At 45.0% G+C, this 27,248-nt stretch overlaps 1 protein-coding gene across 1 annotated transcript in view; it reads right to left on the minus strand.

The window, feature by feature from the left end:
- Positions 1 to 27,248, minus strand: part of LOC136632356 (V-set and immunoglobulin domain-containing protein 10-like 2) — a 119,514-nt gene that overhangs the window by 18,170 nt on the left and 74,096 nt on the right. The window contains exons 2-3 of the mRNA XM_066607164.1: positions 17,846 to 18,085; positions 6,004 to 6,120 (exon numbers count right to left, since the gene is read on the minus strand). Of these exons, the coding sequence (XP_066463261.1) occupies positions 6,004 to 6,120; positions 17,846 to 18,085 (357 nt within the window). The remainder of the gene's footprint in view (positions 1 to 6,003; positions 6,121 to 17,845; positions 18,086 to 27,248) is intronic.

A 27,248-nucleotide genomic window follows, 5' to 3' on the forward strand; every position in this document is an offset into this window, starting at 1 on the left:
TCTTGCAAAGAAGTGGCTATATATCAAGACAATCGAGAAACACTGGAGTCGGGGGCATGGCCTGAAGAGCACCGAGACGGACGCTGTAGACTAAGCTCCGCTTGGCAAGGGCACTCAAAAGCGACTAAAAAGCACCAGCAGAGGAAAATCAAATCACCCCAGGGAGCCCAACAACGCACCTGAGGTGAAGGATGACAAGGAGAAGGACATCCAAATCAGTGCCGACCAGACTGGAGACTTTCTTCACGGCGCGCGGAGCAGCAGCCGACATGGCTGCTGAAGAGGCTTCCTGCTCCGGTGCTCGAGAAGGGATGACAAGCGGCTGTGAAGATAAATCATCAGGGAAGGAGAGACAGCAGGGGGCTGTCGGAAGAACTAATACAGGTGAGAGACGCCGATGTAGAGGGAAGAGAAGAGGGGGGGCACAGATGCAGGGCTCTCTACCATTAAGATGGCGCCGACCACGCTGCTCCAGCAGCGTTCATCTCCCTCTCCCACAGGCAGCCCAGAGAAGCAGAGACAGAAAAGGTCTCCTGCTGAAGAAATAGAAGCCAGCTCTGCTACATCCCTCAAGAAGGATGAAGGGAATGTCATTAAAAGCCTTTCTGCACTTGATAGACCAGTGACAGAACTGTACATCAAAGAGTTAGTGATGACTCTCAGTGATACTATTAACGCCGACATTAAAAGCCTAACCTCTAATGTAAACGCATCAGTATCGGAAGTTAAGAATAGAGTGGAAAAAACAGAAAACAAACTGGAAGAAATAATCATATCCCACAATTCACTTATAGACGCTCACTAATATGAATTGGAAGAAAAAGTATCTAAACTCCAAAGCAAATTAATAGATCTTGAAGACAGAAACAGACGCAATAACGTCAGAATTAGAGGAGTGTCAGAAAAGGTCTCTAATGCAGAAATTTTCACATATGTCATGCGGCTTATGAAAAAACTCCTCCCCAATACCCCCGAACAAGAACTAATGATTGATAAAGCACACCGGCTCCCGCGCCCAAAATTCTTAAAAGACGACAGCCCCAGAGACATCATAGTGCGCATTCACTATTTTCGCACCAAAGAAGCCCTGATGGGCGCGGCTAGGAAATTGCCATCACTCCCTAGCTCATACAACAACATCTGTATCTTCATAGACCTCTCGCAAGCAACAATGGAGGTGAGAAGGAGCTTTGCGTCTGCCACCATAGCTATGAGAAATGCTGGTATCGTATATAGATGGGGCTTCCCCACCAAACTAATTGTAACCAAAGAAAATGGAACACACCTTTTTCTGAATCCTGATGATGCTGCCCGAGCTCTGAAGTCTTGGGGAATACAACTACAGACCATCGAACGGCCCCATGCACCTGAAGGTCCCAAAAGAAACCGCCAGCCTGTCAACAGAAACTCCTCAAGCCCGAAATAATACAATACCTCATCACCCTGCTGTCAAAAGGCACATTATTATGAGTGCCCACCTGCCCATGCCAGACATTTCACCACCGAATGCACATACAAGCGTCAGCTTGCTATGCTATTTTCACGTTCTTTGACGGTTTCCTCCCCTGAGGATTCTTTATTTGCATCGGTCCTTCTTCTCACGGGGAGAAACGCCTGAAGGACTGTCATGTTTGGTTTTACTGTTACTGTTCTATTTCAGGCATCCTTGATTTCCACAGATTCCCAGACGTCCAAAAGCAAACACCACCACCCTCGTCATGGCTCTGAAAATTCTTTCCATAAACGTCAACGGCCTGAATTCTCGATACAAAAGACGTGCCGTTTGGAAGGATATAGTATGTATTCAAGAGACTCACTTGCTGAAGATAGACATAGGTTATATGACACATAACAAATTTCAACAAAAAATTTTCACTTGTGCCCCCAAAAAGCACCCAGGGGTTATGATCGCCTTTAAAGAAAATGTAACATTTGTGGTAGACAAACAAATATGTGATACGAAGGGCAGATACATAATCATGGTGGGTTCCCTAAACAACACCCCACTCACATTAGTTAATGTGTATGTTCCAAATACGAAACAGATTAGCTTCCTTAACAAACTCACCAAAAAAATAAACCAGATAGCTAAGGGCTCTGTAATTATGTGTGGTGATTTCAACCTAGTCCCAGATGGAACAGCAGATACCACTAACCAAAGACTAAGGAAAGGACCCACGTTAAACAATTGGCTACACAGCTCAGCATTATATGACACCTTTCAATGCGTTAATGCCTCCGCCAGGGAATTTTCATATTTCTCCCCCAGACACGGAACCTTCTCACGAATTGATTTGTGCCTGGTGGACAAAAACCTACTGGTAAAAGAGTCTAGATCAGAAATAGGCATGGCCACGTGGTCGGATCATGCCCCGACGTTGACACATGTAATGCTGGACAGAAAATGTCAAAATAACAATATGTGGAGGAATAATACATATTTAATGAGTTTACCTAACCATAAAAAAGATATACACAATGCCCTAAAGGAGTACTTTGTACTGAACAACACCCATAGATCCTATGACCCTATGGAATGCTCATAAGTCATATATAAGAGGCATTCTTATAAAAATGGGTGCTAGATTTAAAAGAGACAAGGCTAGGAGGACTGAAGAACTCTTAAACCAAATTTCTCAAAAAGAAAACGAAGCACAACAACTTCCCTCCCCTAAAACACTAGAGGATCTACGAAAATTAAGACTAGATCTCCGAAAAATTTTACTAAGAGACTTTGAAAGAGAGGTGAATGCTAATAGAGCAAACATATACTCATCCTTAAACAAGCCCTCAAAATGGATGGCACAGTTAACTAAAAGGAAATCATTAAAAGCTAACATTCCTTATATCTGGAATATATCTGGAAAAAAGAGAGCACAAAATAACTCACCCCAAGAAGATCGCGGAAGCCTTCCGCACCTTCTACAAAAATCTTTACAATATAAGGATAACCCGCTAATCACTCAACCGAATAGCGCCAAAATAATGGAACTTATAAAAGAGGACAACCTTCCAACAGTTAATGCTCGGCAAGCATCTGCACTAGACCAACAATTCGACATAACAGAGTTATCCGCAACAGCTGCATCCCTAAAAAAATATAAAGCACCTGGCCCAGATGGGTACTCTGCAGAGTATTTTCAACATTTTGGGGATATTTTATCCCCATTCGCAGCAAACACATTCAACACCGCCATGCAAAGAGGAAAATTCCCGGAAGAAATGCTTCAAGCAACGATAGTAGTTCTGCCCAAACCTGGCAAAGATCGAAATGATCCAGCCAATTTTCGGCCTATATCGTTGCTTAACACAGACGTAAAAATTTATGCAAAGACCCTCGCCAACAGATTGTTAAACCTATTCCCAAATTTAATTCATTCCGATCAGCTGGGTTTTGTCAAGGGTAGACAAGCGTCAGATGGTACGAGGTGAATACTAAATCTACTCCACAAAATTGACTCTTCAAAAACACCAGCGATTCTATTAGCCTTAGATGCCGAAAAGGCTTTTGATAGAGTCCACTAGGGTTTTGCCTTTGAAACCTTGAAAAAATATGGCATGCGTGAGGGCATAATCAGGGCCATACAGGCCCTATATTCATCCCCCACAGCTAGGGTATTGGTAGATGGAACACTATCAGACCCCCTGCACATAACCAATGGAACAAGACAAGGGTGCCCTCTCTTGCCTATTTTATATGTTCTCACAATCGAACCATTAGCAGAAAAAAATTGCCTATCCCCCGAAATAAACGGGATCCCAGCAGACTCAAGACAACATAAAATTGGATTATTTGCGGACGATGTAATATTAACCTTGTCCCGCCCCCTAGAATCCCTAAGAGCCGCACACAAAATTCTAGAAAGCTTTGCTGAGGCGTCCTTATATAAATTAAATATAGACAAGTCACTCATCCTAGGCATACACATACCCAGAAACACTGGAGTCGTCTCTGGGCCAAAGCTCATTTAAAATCGATCGAGGCAAAATGGAAAACTGTTCTGTGACCAGATGAATCAAAATGTGAAATAATTTTTGAAAACCACAAACTGTGGAGAGCAACCATCCAGCTTGTTATCAGCACACAGTTTAAAAGCCTGTATCTCTGATGGCATGGGTTTGCATTAGTGCCTATAGCATGGGCAGCTTACACATATTGAGAGGCACTATCAATTCTGACCAGTATATAAAGGTTTTAGAACAACAAATGCTCCCATCCGGACAACGTCTGTTTCAGGGAAGACCTTGCATATTTCAGCAAGACAATGATAACCACATACTGCATCCATCGCAATAGCATGTCTTCGCAGAAGAAGAGTCTGGGTTAGGGAGGCCCATAGAGATATGGCAAAAAATAAAGTGGCAGCTATATAACAAGACACCTTCCAAATTTGTTACATCTGCTAATAGTAATGTTAGTGTAAAGTTTTAGCTTCAAATTCCAACTGCAAGATGGTGCTCAAAGCTGATGTTTATTATGAGAAATGGCGCTTACATGCAAGATTTCCAATTATAAGAGCTCTAGCATTAATATTAACAATTTGCTTTTGCTAAAGAACTACTAAACTTTAAAATATTAAGTATTGACAATGGCATTTATCCTGACAATCTACACATTTGTGCTGCTCCTACAAAAATACCTATAAATATATGAAGATAGTCAAAATTACAACACAAATACTTGTCAGTCAGTGCTTGAGGACTGGACCGCAGACGTCTTCGTAATCTGTGTTGGGACAGGCTTGTGATTTGCTTCCATGACTTTATTACAGCCGACACCTGGCGGCAACAGCTCTGATTGATGTGCAGCTGATCGGGGCTGTTAACCCTTTAAATGCTGAACAATGTTCAGGGGTCCCGCATGCCCCCCCGCATTGACATTACAGGAAGCCATGTGGGTGTCATGGCAGCTGGGGGCCTTCTGAAAGATCCCAGGGCTGTCATGGCAGAATGCTGAACAAGGCATCGCGGTGGGACTGCCTGCCCGATCGCGTATGATGTAATGCTATGGCATTACAACATACTGCAGGAGTGATCAAAGCATCACTAGTTGTTGTCCCCCCCTGGGGACTAAGAAAAAAGAGTAAAAACATGATCAATAAAGTTTTACTAATTGTAAAATAATCTAAATAATAAAACAAAAATACATATTTGGTATCCCTGCATCCATAAACGTCCGATCTATCAAAATAGTACATTATTTACCCCGCATAGTCAACTTCGTCCAAAAAAAACAGGATTCCAGAAATTCGCTTTTTTGGTCACTTTGTCTCTAAGACAAAATGCAATAAAAAGTTGCATGTATCCCAAAATGGTAACAAAGCAAACTGCAGGATGTCCCACAAAAAAAATGAGCCCTCGCACAACTATGTCGATGAAAAAAATAAAAGTTATTGCGCACAGAAGATGGCAGCAGAAAATAATTTTTAAAAATTAAATGTACAGCAAAAAAAAAAAAAACTATATAAATTTGGCATGAAAGTAATCGTACTGACTATAATGTAATTTTTGTTGCAGTGTGAATTGCAGAAAGACAACCGAAAGATGTCAGAATGTCGCTTTATTTTCATTTTACTCCACTTAGATTTTTTTAAAGTTTTTCAGTACATTATACGGTACATTAATTAGTACCATTGAAAAATACAACTTGTCCTGCAAAAAACAAGCCCTCATACAGCTACATCGATGGATAAATAAAGGAGTTACGATTCTTTAAAAGAGAGGAGGAAAAAACGAAAATGGGGAAAAATGGTCCACGCCTTAAGGGGTTAATTTACCACAGAGAAAAATCATATTAAGTTTTTATTCTATGAAAGTATTTGTGGGGAGGTTAGGAGGTTTGTTGTATATTTTGTATGTGTAGTTCTGTACCTCTTGAAATCTGAGAAAAATGATGTTTGCTCAGTATACTGTACTTGTAACATTAAAATAAAAGGTAAGACAAGACATCCTGCAGTATATAAAATAATATGTACATAAATGAACCCATGAAAGTGTACATACTTTTCATCTGTCTTAAAGTTATGAATATGATGACTTCTAAGATGATGAGGACGGCTACTGTTCCAATGACAATACCTGCTATTTCTCCACCACTCCATTGGCACTGAGGAGGTGGGGCTGTGGGAAGAAGAAGAAACCTGTAAATGTGAAAATCCAATATCAGAAAATGGTATTAATGGTGGGTTGTTTGCTTGATGGTGCAACAAGAGCCAGAGTGATCTTAGGTCCGTTTCAGAGTTCATTTAGCTTAGTAATCTCTGTATTTTTCTATCATTTACTGCTTACAGAGTATATCATAGATTTCTTTAGGGGCGCAATTACCACTGAAATAGAAATGTCCGCTGCTATGGGGACTGCACCACAGGTGCCCATGCTGCCAAGTCCCCTTAAGACTATACAATATGGGTGGGGCAGATTGGCCTCTAAACCCTTCAAGAGTGTAACGGAGGATATTTGATTATGGACAATTGAGATATATAATGAATACCTATGATTTTTAAAGGTGTATACCCCTGCTGTTATATGCAACTTTATATTATGAATAGAGATGAGCGAACGTACTCGTCCGAGCTTGATACTCGTTCGAGTATTAGCGTGTTCGAGATGCTTGTTACTCGTGACGAGTACCACGCGATGTTCGAGTTACTTTCACTTTCATCTCTGAGACGTTAGCGCGCTTTTCTGGCCAATAGAAAGACAGGGAAGGCATTACAACTTCCCCCTGCGATGTTCAAGCCCTATACCACCCCCCTGCAGTGAGTGGCTGGCGAGATCAGGTGTCACCCGAGTATAAAAATCGGCCCCTCCCGCGGCTCGCCACAGATGCGTTCTGACATAGTTCAGGGAAAGTGCTGTCTTGGTGGAGTTGCTATAGGGAGAGCGTTAGGAGTATTTTAGGCTTCAAGAACCCCAACGGTCCTTCTTAGGGCCACATCTAACCGTGTGCAGTACTGTGGAGGCTGCTTTTTGCAGTGTTGCACATTTTTTTTTTTTTTTTGTATATCGGCCGTGCAGAGCATTGCGCCCTGCAGTAATACTGCAGGGCCAGAAGTGGTGGTTAGGCAGGGACAGAAGACATATATTGTGAGGCAGGGACAGAACACATATATTGTGAGGCAGGGACAGAAGACATATTTATTGAATATAGGCAGTGGGCCTTTGCAAAAACATTTGGGGAAAAAAATCTATTTGGGCTGCCTGTGACTGTCCTCAGTGTTCTGGGTCTGTGCTGGGTGTAGTAGTCCTCCTAATTCATACGCAGCCAGCTAAGCGTTACAGCAGGCTTGCGCAAAATTATTTCCTGGCTCTGTGTTGGCTGTTAAATCACCACTGTATTCCAGTCCACAGTGCAACAGTCTGCAGTTATTTGATATGTCAGTAGCGGTGACGCAGAGAGAGAAGAGATATATTGATTGAATATAGGCAGTGGGCCTTTGCAAAAACATTTGGGGAAAAAAATCTATTTGGGCTGCCTGTGACTGTCCCCAGTGTTCTGGGTCTGTGCTGGGTGTAGTTGTCCTCCTAATTCATACGCAGCCAGCTAAGTGTTACAGCAGGCTTGCGCAAAATTATTTCCTGGCGTTCCGTAAGCGAAGTCAGCCTCCAACCACAGGCCAATAAGCGGCACATTTAATTACAGCGTTCTGTTTCTGCATTACTGGTAATACAGCATGCTGAGGGGTAGGGGTAGGCCTAGAGGACGTGGACGCGGGCGAGGACGCGGAGGCCCAAGTCAGGGTGTGGGCACAGGCCGAGCTCCTGATCCAGGTGTATCGCAGCAGACTGCTGCGGGATTAGGAGAGAGGCACGTTTCTGGCATCCCCACATTCATCTCACAATTATGGTCCACGCGGTAGACCTTTATTAAAAAATGAGCAGTGTGAGCAGGTCCTGTCGTGGATGGCAGAAAGTGCATCCAGCAATCTATCGTCCACCCAGAGTTCTGCGCTGTCCACTGCTGCAACTCTGAATCCTCTGGCTGCTGCTCCTCCTTCCTCCCAGCATCCTCACTCCATTACAATGACACATTCTGAGGAGCTGGCAGACTCCCAGGAACTGTTCTCGGGCCCCTGCTCAGATTGGGCAGCAATGATTCCTCTCCCACCAGAGGAGTTTATCGTGACTGATGCCCAACCTTTGGAAAGTTCCCGGGGTCCGGGGGATGAGGCTGGGGACTTCCGGCAACTGTCTCAAGACCTTTCAGTGGGTGAGGAGGACGATGACGATGAGACACAATTGTCTATCAGTGAGGTAGTAGTAAGGGCAGTAAGTCCGAGGTAGGAGCGCACAGAGGATTCGGAGGAAGAGCAGCAGGACGATGAGGTGACTGACCCCACCTGGTTTGCTACGCCTACTGAGGACAGGTCTTCAGAGGGGAAGGCAAGGGCACCAGCAGGGCAGGTTGCAAGAGGCAGTGCGGTGTCCAGGGGTAGAGGCAGGGCCAGACCGAAGAATCCACCAACTGTTTCCCAAAGCGCCCCCTCGCGCCATGCCACCCTACAGAGGCCGAGGTGCTCAAAGGTCTGGCAGTTTTTCACTGAGAGTGCAGACGACCGACGAACAGTGGTGTGCAACTTTTGTCGCGCCAAGATCAGCCGGGGAGCCACCACCAGCAGCCTCACCACCACCAGCATGCGCAGACATATGATGGCCAAGAACCCCACAAGGTGGGACGAAGGCCGTTCACCGCCTCCGGTTTGCACCGCTGCCTCTCCCCCTGTGCCCCAACCTGCCACTGAGATCCAAGCCCCCTCTCAGGACACAGGCACTACCGTCTCCTGGCCTGCACCCACACCCTCACCTCCGCTGTCCTCGGCCCCATCCACCAATGTCTGTCAGCGCACCGTCCAGCCGTCGCTAGCGCAAGTGTTGGAGCGCAAGCGCAAGTACGCCGCCACGCACCCGCACGCTCAAGCGTTAAACGTGCACATATCCAAATTTATCAGCCTGGAGATGCTGCCGTATAGGGTTGTGGAAACGGAGTCTTTCAAAAGTATGATGGCGGCGGCGGCCCTGCGCTACTCAGTTCCCAGTCGCCACTACTTTTCCCAATGTGCTGTCCCAGCCCTGCACGACCACGTCTCCCGCAACATTGTACATGCCCTCACCAACGCGGTTACTGGCAAGGTCCACTTAACAACGGACACGTGGACAAGCACAGGCGGGCAGGGCCACTATATCTCCCTGACGGCACATTGGGTGAATTTAGTGGGGGCTGGGACAGAGTCAGAGCCTGGGACCGCTCACGTCCTACCCACCCCCAGAATTGCGGGCCCCAGCTCGGTGGTGGTATCTGCGGCGGTGTATGCTTCCTCCACTAAACCACCCTCCTCCTCCTCCTCCTACGCAACCTCTGTCTCGCAATCAAGATGTGTCAGCAGCAGCAAGTCGCCAGCTGTCGGTGTCGCGCGGCATGGCAGCAGAGCGGTGGGCAAGCGTCTGCAGGCCGTGCTGAAACTACTCAGCTTAGGAGATAAGAGGCACACGGCCCACGAACTGCTGCAGGGTCTGACAGAGCAGACCAACCGCTGGCTTGCGCCGCTGAGCCTCTAACCGGGCATGGTCGTGTGTGACAACGGCCGTAACCTGGTGGCGGCTCTGCAGCTCAGCAGCCTCACGCACGTGCCATGCCTGGCCCACGTCTTTAATTTGGTGGTTCAGCGCTTTCTGAAAAGCTACCCATGCTTGTCAGACCTGGCGGAAAGGTGCACCGGCTCTGCGCACATTTCCGCAAGTCCCACACGGACACTGCCATCCTGCGCACTGTGCAACATCGGTTTAATCTGCCAGTGCACCGACTGCTGTGCGACGTGCCCACATGGTGGAACTCTACGCTCCACATGTTGGCCAGGCTCTATGAGCAGCATAGAGCTATAGTGGAATACCAACTCCAACATGGGCGGCGCAGTGGGAGTCAGCCTCCTCAATTCTTTACAGAAGAGTGGGCCTGGTTGGCAGACATCTGCCAGGTCCTTGGAAACTTTGAGTAGTCTACCCAGATGGTGTGCGGCGATGCTGCAATCATTAGCGTCACCATTCCTCTGCTATGCCTCTTGAGAAGTTCCCTGCAAAGCATAAAGGCAGCCGCTTTGCGCTCGGAAACAGAGCCGGGGGAAGACAGTATGTCGCTGGATAGTCAGAGCACCCTCCTGTCTATATCTCAGCGCGTTGAGGAGGAGGAGGAGCATGAGGAGGATGAGGAGGAGGGGGAAGAGACAGCTTGGCCCACTGCTGAGGGTACACATGCTGCTTGCCTGTCATCCTTTCAGCGTGTATGGCCTGAGGAGGAGGAGGAGGAGGATCCTGAAAGTGATCTTTCTAGTGAGGACAGCCATGTGTTGCGTACAGGTACCCTGGCACACATGGCTGATTTCATGTTAGGATGCCTTTCTCGTGACCCTCGCGTTACACGCATTCTGGCCACTACAGACATCTGACAGCGCTAGTGGCCGAAGGCACAGTTCCGAGGGCCAGGTAGCAGGGGAGGCGCGGAGATCAGGCAGCATGTACAGCATAGGCAGGGGAACACTCTCTAAGGCCTTTGACAGCTTTCTGGCTCCCCAGCAAGACTGTGTCACCGCTCCCCAGTCAAGGCTGAGTCGGCGGGAGCACTGTAAAAGGATGGTGAGGGAGTACGTAGCCGATCGCACGACCGTCCTCCGTGACGCCTCTGCCCCCTACAACTACTGGGTGTCGAAGCTGGACACGTGGCCTGAACTCGCGCTGTATGCCCTGGAGGTGCTTGCTTGTCCTGCGGCTAGCATCCTGTCAGAGAGGGTGTTTAGTGCGGCTGGGGGAATCATCACAGATAAGCGTACCCGCCTGTCAACCGACAGTGCCGACAGGCTTACACTCATCAAGATGAACAAAGCCTGGATTTCCCCAGACTTCTCTTCTCCACCAGCGGACAGCAGCGATACCTAAACAATACGTAGGCTGCACCCGTGGATGGAAGCATTGTTCTCTATCACCATCAAAAACGTGGACCTTTTAGCTTCATCAATCTGTGTATAATATTCATCCTCCTCCTCCTGCTCCTCCTCCTGAAACCTGACGTAATCACGCCGAACGGGCAATTTTTCTTAGGCCCACAAGGCTCAGTCATATGATTTTTGTAAACAATTTTTATACGTTTCAATGCTCATTAAAGCGTTGAAACTTTCACCTCAACCAATTTTTATTTTAACTGGGCTGCCTCCAGGCCTAGTTACCAATTAAGCCACATTAACCAAAGCGATTAATGGGTTTCACCTGCCCTCTTGTTTGGGCATGGGCAATTTTTCTGAGGTACATTAGTACTGTTGGTACACCAATTTTTGAGGTCCCTCGCCTACAGTGTAATAAAATTAATTTTTAGCCCACCTGCATTACAGCTGACATTACATCAGCTGTGTTGGGCACTGCAATGGGATATATTTATGTACCGCCGGTGGCTTCCTGGCACCCACCCATGCTGTGGGTCCACAGGGAGTTGTAACTGCATGTGTCCACTTCTAAAGAACCCCAGTCTGACTGGGGTATGCAGTGTGGGCCGAAGCCCACCTGCATTAAGCACGACATTACCTCAGCTGTGATGGCCAATGCAATGGGATATATTTATGTACCGCCGATGGGTTCCAGGGAGCCACCCATGCTGTGGGTGCACACGGATTTCCCATTGCGGAGTTGTACCTGCCTGTGATTATTTATAAAAAAACGCGGTCTGACTGGGGCATGCAGACACCTTGACAGAATGAATAGTGTGTGGCACATAGGTTCCCCATTGCTATGCCCACGTGTGTAGCTCCAGATGGAGGTGGCACAGGATTGGATTTCTCATTGCTTCTGTACAGCATTGTGGGCTATCGCCCCGCGCCTTTTAAAGAGGGTCGCTGCCTAGCCATGCCAACCCTCTGCAGTGTGTGCCTGCGGTTCCTCCTCATGGCAAACACACTTATAAATAGACATGAGTGTGGCGTGGCATGAGGGCAGCTGAAGGCTGGGCAGGGACAGTTTGGTGTGCGCTGGACACTGGGTCGTGCGGGGGGGGGGGGGGGGGAGGGTTGGGCAGCATGTAACCCAGGAGAAGTGGCAGCGGAGTGTCAAGCAGGCAGTGATTGTGCTTTGTTGGAGGTAGTGTGATGCTTAGCTAAGGTATGCATTGCTAATGAGGGCTTTTCAGAAGTAAAAATTGTTGGGAGGGGGGGGCACTCTTGCCGCTATTGTGGCTTAATAGTGGGACCTGGGAACTTGAGATGCAGCCCAACATGTAGCCCCTCGCCTGCCCTATCCGTTGCTGTGTCGTTCCCATCACTTTCTTGAATTGCCCAGATTTTCACAAATGAAAACCTTAGCGAGCATCGGCGATATACAAAAATGCTCGGGTCGCCTATTGACTTCAATGGGGTTCGTTACTCGAAACGAACCCTCGAGCATCACGATAATTTCGTCCCGAGTAACGAGCACCCGAGCATTTTGGTGCTCGCTCATCTCTAATTATGAATATAGAAGGGAATCATCTGATACCACAAGACACCGTTGTCTGTCTTTATTTGTCTCCAAGCTCGTTAAAACTTAATATACTACCAATTTGAAATCAGGCACGAGAAGGTGAAGGACTTATTGGTCCAATGACAACAGTAACTGGCGCACAAACAGGGAATCAACAAATCTCTGGTAATACAAGTATCCAAGCACCTGAAAGGAGTCCTCTCACAGGACTGGTGATGGGCAAATGACAAAAAGTGCACTAGGTAAGAAACTTTTATTCTTACTGTGTACTCCAACTCCTCACCCCCGCGTGAGTACTCTGTAGTCTTGGGTATGTGTATATTTTTGTATTGTTTATTAAGAGGTGTCTGTCATATATGACAAAGAACCACTGTCTGCCCTCTGTGTCTTAGAATCATAGAATGGTAGAGTTGGAAGGGAACTCCAGGGTCATCAGGTCCAACCCCATGCTCAGTGCAAGATTCATTAAATCATCCCAGACAGATATTTGTCTAGCCTTTGTTTGAGCACTTCCACTGAAGGAGAACTCACCACCTCCCGTGGTAACCTGTTCCACTCATTGATCACCCTCACTGCCAGAAAAACATTTTCTAATATCTAATCCGTCTCTCCTCCCTGTCAGTTTCATTCCATTGCTTCTAGCCTTTCCTTGTACAAATAAGAATAGGGCTGATCCCTCTGCACTGTGACAGCCGTTTAGATTTTTCTAGACCGCTATTAAGTCTCCTCTCAGCCTTCTTTTTTGTAAGCTTAACATTCCCAGATCCTTTAACCGTTCCTCATAAAACATGATTTGCAGACCGCTTACCATCTTGGTAGCTCTTCTCTGAACTTGCTCCAGTTTGTCTATGTCTTTTTTAAAGTGGGGTGCCCAGAACTGGATACAGTATTCCAGATGATGTCTGACTAAGGAAGAGTAGCGGGGGATAATTACCTCACGTGATCTAGACTTTATGCCTCTCTTAATACATCCCAGAATTGTGTTTGCCTTTTTGACTTCCGCATTACATTGTTCACTCATGTTCAGTCTATGTTCAGTCTTTTCACATGTGCTGCTGCTTAGCCCAATTCCTCCCATTCTGTATGTGCTTTCTTCATTTCTCTTGCCCAGATGTAGGACTTTGCATTTCTCCTTTGAAATACCATTCTGTTAGTTGCTGCCCACTGTTCAAGCCTTTCTAGATCTTTTTGAATACTCTCTCTCTTTTCCCTAGTGTTAGCTATCCCTTCTAGCTTTGTGTTGTCAGCAAATTTGATCAGTTTCCCATCAATTCCCTCCTTCAGACCATTTATAAAAATGTTGAACAGCACTGGGCCTAGGACAGAGCCTTGTGGTACCCCACTTGATACAATCTTCCACTTGGATGTGCAGCAATTTATGATAACTGTGAGTACTATCACTCAGCCAGTTGTGAACCCACCTAACAGTTGCCTTGTCAATCCCATATTTGGTCTTTTTTCAATAAGCATCGTTTTCAAAATATAAGAGTATATAAGTCTTGATGACATGTTGTCTGTCTTAATACTGTGATATTTGCTAGAAAATAAGGTCAGTATAGTGCTATTAGTTAAACCCTATTGATACCAGATTTTCGCTAGAAAATCTGATGATTTATTATTGTCTCTTTAGAAGTGTTTTTGGTAAGCGGACGCACTCAGAGAGGCAGGATAAGATGGACAATAATAATAACACTATTAAGGATCAAAGATAGCAGGCAGCAGTAGGGACAGTGAAAGAGAGAGAAAAGATGCAGTGAATGAAATGCAGGTTGTTTTTCTAGGTATTGGTTATGTCAGAAACAAGAAGACTTAACGAGAAAGGATGATGACTAGAGATGAGCGAAAGTGCTCGGCCACGCCCCTTTTCCGCCCGAATACCGCGATTTTTGAGTACTTCCGTACTCGGGCGAAAAAATTCGGGGGTCGCCGTGGCGGCGCGGGGGGTTGCAGCAGGGAGTGGGGGGGAGAGGGAGAGAGAGAAGGCTCCCCCCTGTTCCCCGCTGCTACCCCCCGCGCCGCCACGCCTCTCTTCGCCCCCCGGCGCACCCGAGTACTTTTCGCCCGAGTAGTGAAGTACTCGAAAATCGCGGTGCTCGATTGCGAAATCGCCCTTACTGAGTACATTCGCTCATCTCTAATGATGACGTGATAATGATAGTATTAAGAAATGCAAGAGTATCATGTTGTGTCACCTTGGAAGAAATACAGCAAAGATGTATTAGGGTGCATTCACACGAGCGTATATTGGCTCGGTTTTCATGCCGAGCCGATATACGTCGTCCTCATCTGCAGGGGGGGGGGGGGGGGGGGGAGGATGGAAGAGCAAGGAGCAGGAACTGGGCTCCCGCCCCCTCTCTGCCTCCTCTCTACCCCCTCTCTGCCCCTCTGCACTATTTGCAATGAAAGGAGGTGGGACGGGCGGGGCTAAGTTGCACAAATTAACCCCGCCCCCATCCCGCCTCTCCCCATTGCAAATAGTGCAGAGGGGCGGAGAGGAGGCAGAGAGGGGGCAGGAGCTTAGTTCCTGCTCCTGGCTCTTCCAGCCCCCCCCCCCCCCCCCCCAGCACACAAGGACGATGTATATCGGCTCGGTGTGAAAACCAAGACGATATACGTTTGTTTGAATGCACCCTAATAGATATATGTACAGGACAAAAGAAAAAAAATAGTCCTCATATGATGGCTATGAGTTCACAGGTACCTCCACCTCCCTATGTGGGAAGCTGGACATGGAAGATCTGTGGACAACAAAATCCAGATTGGTGGGACACTTGTCTGGCCTGAGCACTGTGGGGTAGTCATCCGACAGCTTATACACATGACTGTGCGCAGCTAATGGCCCAGGAGACAGAGGGATTCAGACATGTTGCAGATCAGCCATTAGATAACCCTGATTTTGAACATTTTGCGGATACACTCCATTCAACAGCCAATGGTAGTAAGGTGCAGGTAGTAAGGTGGGCTTTACACATTATGTACTGCTACTTATATGCATAAATTCAATGCTTTGTATGCTTGATGTGTCATTTTATATGACTAAATGTTTGTTGATATATAATTTTGCATACATGCACTTTTTGAGCATATATTTAAAGGGGTTGTCCCGCGGCAGCAAGTGGGTCTATACACTTCTGTATGGCCATAATAATGCACTTTGTAATGTACATTGTGCATTAATTATGAGCCATACAGAAGTTATAAAAAGTTTTATACTTACCTGCTCCGTTGCTGGCGTCCTCGTTCCCATGGAGTTGACTAATTTTCGCCCTCCGATGGCCAAATTAGCCGCGCTTGCGCAGTCCGGGTCTTCTGCAGTCTTCTATGGGGCCGCTCGTGTAGAATGCCGGCTCCGTGTAGCTCCGCCCCGTCACGTGCCGATTCCAGCCAATCAGGAGGCTGGAATCGGCAATGGACCGCACAGAAGCCCTGCGGTCCACGGAGACAGAGGATCCCGGCGGCCATCTTCAGCAGGTAAGTATGAAGACGCCGGACCGCCGGGATTCAGGTAAGCGCTGTGCGGGTTGTTTTTTTAACCCCTGCATCGGGGTTGTCTCGCGCCGAACGGGGGGGGTTAAAAAAAAAACAAAAACCCGTTTCGGCGCGGGACAACCCCTTTAATTCTATGATCTTGATATGTTGTATGCCTTCCTGCACATTGGAGACTCATCTCTATTGTATTGTAACATCTTTTTAACCCCTTCCCTCCCCATGACGTAAGGGTACGTCATGGGAGCGGGGTACTTCCGCCTGGCTGAACTGGCTAAGCAGTTCAGCCAATCGCAATCAGAGCTACCAGCAGGCGGGGATTTTAAATCCCGCATGCTGATAGCTCAGCAGCGCTACAGAGCCCGGGACAGCGGCTGAAGTCGCCGCTGAGCCCCGGCAGACGTCAATGGCTTTTCAGGGAAGGGCTTCATAAGCCCTTCCCTGAAAAGCCTTTTAAAATAGTATGGAAAAAAAAGCATATTCACCTGCTGAGGCTCAGCCGCGACTTCTGGCGCTGTCCCTGGCTCTGTAGTTCTGAACTATCAGCAGCCGGGGATTTAAAATCCTCACCTGCTGGTAGCTCTGATTGTGATTGGCAGATGTAGCAGCAGGCAATTCTTTTAACTAGTGGGGGTGAAGAAGACATCTGCCGCATGCGGCAGATGTATATTCATCCCCGCAGGGGTCATGGCAAAGGTAAGGTTTTTTTTGCACTAAAATGTTTCTTTTCAGGAAAGGGCTTATATGTAAAGCCTTTCCCTGAAAAAGAATGCAGGAGGGCCGGCAGAGCTGCGGCTCCATTGACAACAAGCACGCAGCTGTGTTTACACGTGTTTTTGCTCGTACCTAGGTGCGCACATATGTACGCATCTACTGTAAGTACGCACAAAAACACGTTCGTGTGAACGCACCCTAATGTCTTAGAAAACACATGTTTTATTAGTAACACACACTTTAAGGCGTAAACATATGTTAATCATTAGAAGCTAGAAACTATCATGAATGCCTATGATTTTAAGGGTGCATACCTCTGCTGTTATATGCAACTTCATACTACAAATATATTAGAGAATCATCTGATACCACAAGATACTGGTGTCTGCCTTTGTTTCTCTCTGAGCTCGATAAAACTTAAAATAATACCAATTTGGAATCAGACACGAGAAGGTGAAGGACTTATTGGTCCAACAACAACAATACACGCACACACACAAATTACATGTATACAGCTGAAATTATATAAAATGCACATAAGAAAATAGAGAAAATCTTATTTACTCTCACAATCTGATTAATATTAGAAGGCAAGTAAGCTTTTTAATGTTTATAGCTAGAGAGAGAGACTTCTTTCTTGATACTAATGCCCATTTACACGGGCCGACAGCCAAGTAAATGTCTGAACGAGCGCTCATGTCACCACTAAGGTAGTCAGCGCTCGTGCAGAGCGTTTACACTGACAAGACTTCACAGCTGGATTGCGGGATTCTTGCTCAGTGCTTCACCATCTATGTGAAGCACTGAACGGGAGGGAGGCATTTACACAGAACAACATCCTCGTGATCCAGCGATGGCTAACAACCTGTGAATAAAAAGTGAGCAATTTTTGTGCATTTACACTGCACAATTATCACTCAAATTTGCTTGTTTGAACGAATATTGAGTGATAATCATCCCGTGTAAATAGCCCATTAGGCTCCATCCTGGGTGGAGGTACTGATAAAACTAAACCACATGCCCATTCTTCCATTCAGTGAATGTTCAAGTCCTCCTTGTCCCATACAGGTTAGCTTCATAGTCTTTATACCTCCCCCCCAAACAGGGTTGCAAAAGAAAATGTGTTGTTGTTAAAACCATGTTTATAACTCACCAAGTGTCATTGTACATGTGGACGTTCTTCCCAGCTGATCACCGCTGCAGGTGAGGTCTGATCCTTGGATACGATCATTTAACCTCACAATTCTGAACACAATATTAGGTTTGGTCTCTGTTGTCCCATTAAATGTCATTGTCACATTGGCGGGAGGATGGCCATTTTCCCAAGCACAAACAAAGGTAAAATACTCGTTATTAGAGTTGCTTAGACATTTAATATCTCCATCTGGGTACCCTGTTGGAAGACAGACAAAGCACAATAGAAAAGGGACCAAAAACTCTGCAAGTACTTTACTATGTGCAAAACGCAATCTTTAGACATTAAAGCTAAAACAAAAACACTCTGACATGCTGTTTGACGCGTTTTCAGTTGATCGTTATTGGTCATGTCGTTTATGGTAAACTTGTTTATTTGCAAAAGTGTTGCCGCCATTCATGAATAGAGAGGAAACATTCAGTATTGAACGCCAGTAAAATTATCCAGCTACTGACTTCACCGCAAACGCATTTCAGATGTGTATCACTCCAGATGCAGTAGATTTGAGTGCAGGTGTTGCGCTGCTTATTTATTTCTCTTTGAGTGTTTTTGAATGGATCCTTATTACTTTGATGGAGTGTTCCCATCTTGGATTTTCTAGGCCCAGATGGTGACAACCTCCTGGTGGAAAGAGCCGAGCACTTCACCCCATGCTGTTTCTGTTGCTCTCATTGAATTGAATAAGATCTACGTATACAGGGTAGCACGACATGAGATGCTGTTCCCTTAACTCGGGGACTTACTGAAACAGCATAGCGCTCTGCTACATGGTTTTTATAGCTCCTATTCACTTCTATAAGAGCTACAGAAAAAACGCTCGGCTGAAGTGCTTGGCTCTTTCTGTAGGCTCCAACAAGTTGGCTGGTAGCCATAGCAGAGGTTTCCTATCTTGACTATGAAAAGCTGAGATAGGGACACCATTTAAATGGCCGATTGATTTTGGGACCGATCAGTATCTCTATCAGTCCTACAGCTAGTGAATGAAGCAGTAGTGAAGATGTTGTGACCACTACTCTATTCACACCAGGGACGTGGGACCCTGTTTTCATGAAGGGTGGGAATCCAAGTGGTCAGGGTCCTTAATGTTGCACCCCTGATAATCATATATATGTATCACTTCTCCCATGGATAGAAGATAAATATTGCACATGATTTGGGTTTAAATAGTACAATCATTGATTTGGGATGGGGGAAAGAGCGACTTATTAGATTATATAGCAACACTAAATAATAATGATTATAATTTACGTTTTACATCGAATATAGATTATAATAAATTGGTATTTTTAGATTTGGAACTGACTCACCTCAATAATAAAATTATTACCAGTACTCATTTTAAGAAGGTGGATAGTAACAGCTATATTGATTTTTTTAGCTGTCATGCACGTCCATGGAAAGTCAATATTCCATACGGCCAGCTTAAAAGAATTAGCCGGAATTGCACTAGAGATGATGATTTTAAAAAACAGTCCCTTTTTTTAAGAAAGCGGTTTTTAGATAAAAATTATCCTATAGGCATTTTTAACACAGCATATAATAAAATAATGAAAGAAAGGATTAGTGCTGAAAATATGTCACTTTGTGATTTGAGTGATAATAATGGTTTAGGGAATGAATTTTCACATGAGAATTTAAATAAAAATAATTTTAAAAAAATTAATAAAGAGAAAAACACATATAAGACAGCTTTTATAACAAAATATAACAACCAAAATCGGGAAATTCGCAGGATTTTACAAAGAAATTGGTCCATTCTTAAGAGTGATCCAATACTTGGGAAAAATATAGATGACTATCCGAAATTAATTTTCAGGAAAAATAAAACTATTAAGGATAGTATTGCCCCCTCAAGAGCAGAAGCTAAAAAAAATCGGGAGGGAGAGAGAAAATTTTTTTTTTAAAAAAAACGGGCATTTTCAAATGCGGTAGAACGAAATGTGGATGCTGTTCACATATACAACAAGGGAGAATATCCATTGAACTTGATGGTCAAATGGTGAAATGTGGCAGTAAAAATAGACTGGACTGTGGTAGCAAACGCATCATTTATTTGATAGAATGCAGTTGTAATATGAGATATATAGGGAGAACAAAAAACTCCCTAAGAATGCGCATCAATAATCATAGGTTCAATATAAAGAGGGGATATCTAAAACACAGCTTGGAATAAGGAAATAGTGACTGGCTTGAGGAAGGTCTATTACGACCGAAACGTTGCCGTAATTTTTGTAATGGGGAAATAAATCTTGTATTTTTCTACATTGCTGAATGCTGCCAGTCACTATTTCCTTATTCCTGACTGCACCCTTGGAGCCTCTCTGGTTTAGGCTTCCTGACTGGCTTTTGCACACTGTTTTGCCTGGCTCTATGTGAGGATATATGCTGTGCTGCTGGGAACCTCTTTTTTCTAATCTAAAACACAGCTTGTCACGTCATTTTTTGGAGAAGCATGATTGTGAACCGAAGGATATGAAAGTTACTCCTTTGGAACAAATTCAGAACAAGTCAACCAATTATCTCCGACGTAAGGAGATGTACTGGATTTATAAATTGAGAACCCTAGTACCTGGGGGTCTGAATGAGGTATTGGAGAAAATATAAAAAAATTTTTGGGGGGAAATATAAATTTTATGTATATATAGGAGAATACTGTTTATAGAGAATAATATATAAATATTTACATGATAAAAATAATTTATTTATTTTTTATTTATGTAGGGTATAATTAGAATATTATCGTTTAGATATAACATGTTATATATATTTTTATAAAGGGATTTAAAGGGGTTGTCCCGAGGCAGCAAGTGGGTCTATACACTTCTGTATGGCCATAATAATGCACTTTGTAATATACATTGTGCATTAATTATGAGCCATACAGAAGTTATAAAAAGTTTTTTACTTACCTGCTCCGTTGTTAGCGTCCTCGTCTCCATGGAGCCGACTAATTTTTGGCCTCCGATGGCCAAATTAGCCGCGCTTGCGCAGTCCGGGTCTTCTGTGTTCTTCTATGGAGCCGCTCGTGACAGAGAGCGGCTCCGTGTAGCTCCGCCCCGTCACGTGCCGATTCCAGCCAATCAGGAGGCTGGAATCGGCAGTGGACCGCACAGAAGAGCTGCGGTCCACGAAGCAAGAGGTTCCCGGCGGCCATCTTCACAGGTAAGTATAGAAGTCACCGGAGCGCGGGGATCAAGGTAAGCGCTCCGGTAAGCTGTCTGTACGTCCCTGCATCGGGGTTGTCTCGCGCCGAACGGGGGGGGGGTTGAAAAAAAAAAAAACCCGTTTCGGCGCGGGACAACCCCTTTAAGTATTTATTTATTTTTATCTAATCATATTTATGGTCGATGTGAAAATGCATTATTTATAAAAAAAAATTTATATATATTTATTGTATATGATTATTTATGGTTTGAGTCTACAACTGTTTACAAATATATTTTGATAGTATATAACGAAAAGGAATTTTTGTATAGAATAGAGACAATGTTCTACTGATAATTACGATATGTTGCTTGATATACAAGTTTACGGAATAAGTTCAATTTTTGACTATGGAATTTGGTTTTAATGGAGATCATAACAATGGTGAAAAGGTTTTGTTTTATTATGAAATAGATGATGTACACATCATCATGTGAAATGTATGCTGGATTACTCCACGTGGTTTCAAGATGGCGCCGGGACGCGGCGTGTATCCGAGCCGGGTGTAGTTAGTAAGGATTAATTTATTTATGTATATAAAGGTGTGTATTTTAATATGTATGTAATGCTTGAGAAAGACGGCTTTGTACCGTTGAAACGCGTCGCAATAAAAGTTATTTAATCTTTGTCACGGAGCTCCTGGTCTCGGAGCGCGGGGGTCTTTTTTCTTTTTACCGCTTTTGACAATCATGAACATGCTCGGGTTGTAGATCTAAGACTTGGACTCAAATAAGTGTTTACACATAATTCATGTACACCTATCATGAAAAATGAATTTTGGAGACTCAAGAATCTGCACTATTTAACAAAATTTAGTAACTTAGTCCGTGTACTTAATATATGAAACAGAATATATGAGCAGTGGTAGAGCCAATGAGATGATCTGAACTATGGTCATCTTCCGAGTCTTCCTTCATACTTCACAAGCCACTGCTCCATCTCCCTGTAACTGTCTAGTCTATAAATATACACCTGGCAAATATCTACAGTATTTATAATCCCTGCTACATAGTAATGTTGTATAGCATATTGCATGTACTGAAGTATATTACTTACAGTCAATATCAAAGGAAGTTTCATTGCTGTTTTCACTGTTTGCCAAGTTGGTGGCTGTACAGATGAATGGTCCGGTGTCCTTCTTGGAGATGGGGCTGATGGTGAGACTGGAGTTTGAAGGAGAATCACTAATGAAATATGGAGGGTTCGACAACACTTCTGTTCCATCTATGCTCCAGGAGAAGGTGATTTGTGAACCCTGAGCTGAGCATTGGAGAAGCACTGAGTCCACACCTGCCCAGAGCACTTCAGATGTATTAGCATGCAGCGTCACATCCGAGACATTAGCTGTAATGAGTTAATACAGTATTGAGCTACAGAAGCATACCGATTATTAAAGGGATTGTCCCCTGTAGTAAAATAATAAATTGAACAAGTTACCTCTCCACCACCACCGGGATCCAGCACTGCATCTTGCTATGGTCCTGGTGTTTGTTGTGACTGCTTACGTCACAGGAATTCAGGGGACTGCTCCAGCCAATCAGAGGCGACAGTATCACATTCCTGAACTCCTGGCACCATGGCACTCATGATGTGAGCGCCAATGCCAGGAGTGGTGATGCTGAGACCTCTGATTGGCTGCAGCGGTCACCTGTCCTCCTGTCACATCCACTGTCACAACAAACACCGGACCATAGCGGAGCTGCAGGGATGGAGCCTGGCTGCAGCAGAGAGGTAAGTACTGCTCAATTTATTACTTTACTACAGGGGGCTCTATTAAAGGTATGTTGACTAACAAGCACAGAACCCCTTTAAATGATGCTACTAAAGCAGCTTTAATATGAACATCAATTAGTCTTGTTTTCTTATATTGCCATATATATGGCTTATGTTAGGGTCGGAACATTAATAACTAGGATGGAATTTGATTACGGACCAAATGCAAATATCTCCAGTGACTTTAATTGTTAAAATGAGAGGGGGATAGCTAATCTGATCAAAAAGGGAACATTGAGATTACATAATTTGAATCAACAGAACTAATATCCACGTTTGCTAAAGGGTGGCTCTTTAATGGCTAATTAGCTAGATAGTCGATTAAATAGCACCAAGCTGGTTAAAAAAACAAATCACATCACCAAGAAGGAAACTCATTCCCATCAGGGCACGTTTTCAAAAAATGTCAGAAAAAAAGGAAAGTTTGTATATCAGGTCCACCAAATTCACTGATATGTAGCAGAAAAACACAACGGGGCAGATTTTTGAATTCTGTCTAATAGTTAGAGAACGCAGACTTAGAATACACAGTCTGAGGCTTTATTCCCACGGCCGGCTGATATATGCTACAATGTGAGCTGTAAAAACTCGTGAATGGGTGCACAAATCTAATGTTTGCGTGCCCATTCAGATGGCATGGGCCCCAGTGCATATATGCCAAGGTTGCCATGCCACTGAGCTTTGCCCTTCCCTCCCCCTCACTGGCTCACCTCTTCTCTCCTCCCCATCGGCTGATTCCAATTGGAAGAGGTGGGACAAGGCAGAGCTAAGCTCCCATTGCTGGCTGCGGACAAAGGGCGAGGAGGGGGCGGGAGCTTAGCTCCACCCCATTTTACTCCCTCCCATTGGAATCAGCTGGAGGGGAGGAGAGAAGAGGGAGGCAGTTTAGCAGCCACGTTGCTAAACTCCCTCCCACCTCCCTTCTCCGGCCGCTGTCATTGGCTCCCATATGACCCCATGCAGCTGCTGACGTATTTCGGCCCAAAAGATAGTTCCAGGACTATCTTTTGGGCCCGACGTAACAATGCCTGGCGTTATATTGGCCGGCTGGGTGCTTTTACGTCACAGGAATACGGCCATGTGATCTGATGCATTGAAAGCCAATGCAACCGATCACAGCGTATATCGGTTGACTGTGAAAACAGCAGGCCGATATATGCTCGTGGGAGACAGGCCTTAAAATGCATCAGATTCATCACAGTGCACACCACCTGATAAACTGCAGGGTTGGCACAATCACCATATACCCTAGTAGCATGCAGAAAGCCAGATTGCAATATGGGAGAGCAAAATGTTCAGTGCAGACTAATGTGCAGCCACTCACCTCAACCCACATTGCAGAAGGGGTGGCTGCAGACAATATAGTCAGCAAATATGAACCAATACCGAAGATGCCAGCCATAGAGAAGTGTAAAAAAAGGAAAAAGCACATACAGAAAGGGAGGAATTAGGCTAAACAGCCTCACATGTGAAAAAGACTTGGATAGACTAATCGATCATAGACTGAACATGAGTTAACAATGTGATGCAGCAGCCAAAAAGGCAAACACAATTCTGGGATGTATTAAGAGAAGCATAGAGTCTAGATCATGTGAGGTAATTATCCCCCTCTACTCGTCCTTAATCAGACCTCATCTGGAATACTGTGTCCAGTTCTGGGCATACCACTTTAAAAAAGACATAGACAAAGTGGAGCAAGTTCAGAGAAGAGTTACCAAGATGGTGAGCGGTCTCCAAATCATGTCCTATGAGGAATGGTTAAAGGGTCTGGAAATGTTTAGCTTGCAAAAAAAGAAGTCTGAGAGGAAACTTAATAGCGGTCCACAAATATCCGAAGGGCTGTCTCAGTGCAAAGGGATCGGCCCTATTCTCATTTCTACAAGCAAAGACTAGAAGCAATGGGATGACACTGACAGGGAGGAGACACAAATTAGATATTAGAAAAAGTTTTTCTGGCAGTGAGGGTGATCAATGAGTGGAACAGGTTACCACTCATATGATTGTCCGTCACACTCTCAAGGTCTCCTCTATGTATTGCTGCCACTTCCATGCAGTGCAGCCCCCTGTGTGATACTTATCAGACACCATCTTGATAGTAAATATTTTACTTTCACTTTCAAATCAATCCCATGATGCATCAGCACAGCACTAGCTAGAGGCAATACCATTTCTCCTCGCTGGGAGGACAGTTTAATTATCATTACCATCTATTTTCACCTAAATAAGCTGCAGACCTTAAGTATTAAGGCAGGAAGTTAAGTTGTGATCTCATCTATTATAACTGTGTAACAAGAGCTGTGTGATCATCATCAGACGTGGCAGGGGCTCACAACATTTTCTCAAATACAAATAGAAAGGTTTTAATCTGCCTATTAATTTCACATAGTAATTTATTTTAATTATTAGTGATGAATCATAACCTTTAGTAACTTACTGTATCTGAAACTATGTTATATTTATTGCAGAAGGGAATACTGTGACATGTTATATATAGCATTTATGTTCTCTGTTTGCTTCTGTAGAAAAAAAGTGAACATTGTCCTATTGACATAGGGTATTAAAGGTTATTAAGAACATTGACGCTGCGTGCGTTTCATGGAAAAAGCATGTACGTGGCGTTCCTCACATGGGGATTCCCCTCTGTGTTGATGACATAGGGAAAAAAAGATGATATCTTCTACTTGTAACTACATGGATACATTTGTGTATATATATTGTGAGGGATTAGCGTTTAGGATCGGTAGCAACCTGGGCATAAGCAGTCAGAGACAGTGACACTTGCGATAAAGTCTTTAGTCCAGGCTTTGCCTGGGTTTATTTCCAAGCAAAACAAAACAAAATACAGGCCTTAACATCAGGCAAACATAAAGGAAATCCTGCTCGTCTGAGCACTTACTAAACATGTAGCGTTCCTGTCTACACACTGGTAATCAAAAATGGCTCCTGCACACAGCCAGCCAGGACTCTCAGACCTGCAGAGGTCTCAGCTCTCTCTAGGCCCTGTAGGCCCAGGCTTTATATGGCCTGGTACCAGCCCCACCTGGTACGTGGGAGTGACCATCCCACCCTTCACTTTGGTCACTCCAGGAAAAGCCGGCCCGGATTATGTGGCTTGGAGCCACTTACATACTACAACGTGTTAGTGGCTTAATGCCACTAACACTATACTGCCGGCTTCCTCCACCGAGCCCAGGCTGCTCGGTGGCACGTATCTGCACAAGCGCTCCCCAAGGCAGCATAGGAGAGCATCCTAGGCGATATATACCTGCCCTCCAGCACCTTGCCGGTCACCATCTCACATACCCTCCCCCTCTGTTCGAGCCTGTGGGGTCGGACACCTTTAGCCGCCATGCAATGCGTCCTTGATAAGGCATCAGCATTGCCCTGTAGCTTTCCGGCCCTGTGCTCTACCGAAAAGCTAAAATTTTGAAGGGTCAGGAACCATCTAGTGACTCTGGCATTTCTTTCTTTTGCCTGGGACATCCAGGTTAAGGGGGAGTGGTCTGTGATCAGCCTGAAGTGCCGACCTAGCAGGTAGTACTTTAGGGATTCCAGAGCCCACTTGATGGCTAGGCACTCCCGCTCAACGATGCTGTAATTTTTCTCCGGGGGCTTGAGCTTCCGGCTCAGATATATCACGGGATGTTCCTCTCCCTCTACTTCTTGGGACAGAACTGCTCCCAGTCCCACATCGGACGCGTCTGTTTGGACAATAAATTCTCCTTTGAAATTGGGTGTGACTAACACTGAACGTCTACAGAGGGCCCATTTTATTTCTTGGAACGCCTTTTCTGCATCAGGGTTCCACTTGACCATGACTGACTTACTGTTCTTGGTCAAGTCTGTTAGGGGTGCTGCTATGCTAGCAAAGTTCTGCACGAACCGCCTATAGTACCCTACAATGCCTAAAAAAGCCCTCACCTGCTTTTTAGTAGTGGGTTGTGGCCAGTCCTGAACGGCTTCAATTTTATTGATCTGGGGTTTTATAATACCCCTGCCTATTACATACCCCAGGTATCGTGCTTCTTCGAGGCCTATGGCGCACTTCTTTGGGTTTGCTGTGAGCCCTGCTTTTCTAAGGGAGTTCAGTACTGCCTGTACCTTGGGTAGATGGCTGTCCCAGTCTTCGCTAAAGATGATGATATCATCTAAATATGCTGACGCATATTGACAATGGGGTTTGAGTATGATATCCATCAATCTTTGGAAGGTTGCTGGGGCTCCATGCAAACCGAAGGGTAGGCAGATGTGCTGAAACAACCCTTCTGGTGTGGCAAACACAGTCTTTTCTTTCGCGCTCTCTGTAAGGGGAACCTGCCAGTAGCCTTTAGTAAGGTCGAGAGTGGAAAAGTACCTGGCATGACCCAGTCTCTCAATTAACTCG

Source organism: Eleutherodactylus coqui, chromosome 6 (assembly GCF_035609145.1).
Source record: "Eleutherodactylus coqui strain aEleCoq1 chromosome 6, aEleCoq1.hap1, whole genome shotgun sequence".
NCBI classification, from domain to species: domain Eukaryota; kingdom Metazoa; phylum Chordata; class Amphibia; order Anura; family Eleutherodactylidae; genus Eleutherodactylus; species Eleutherodactylus coqui.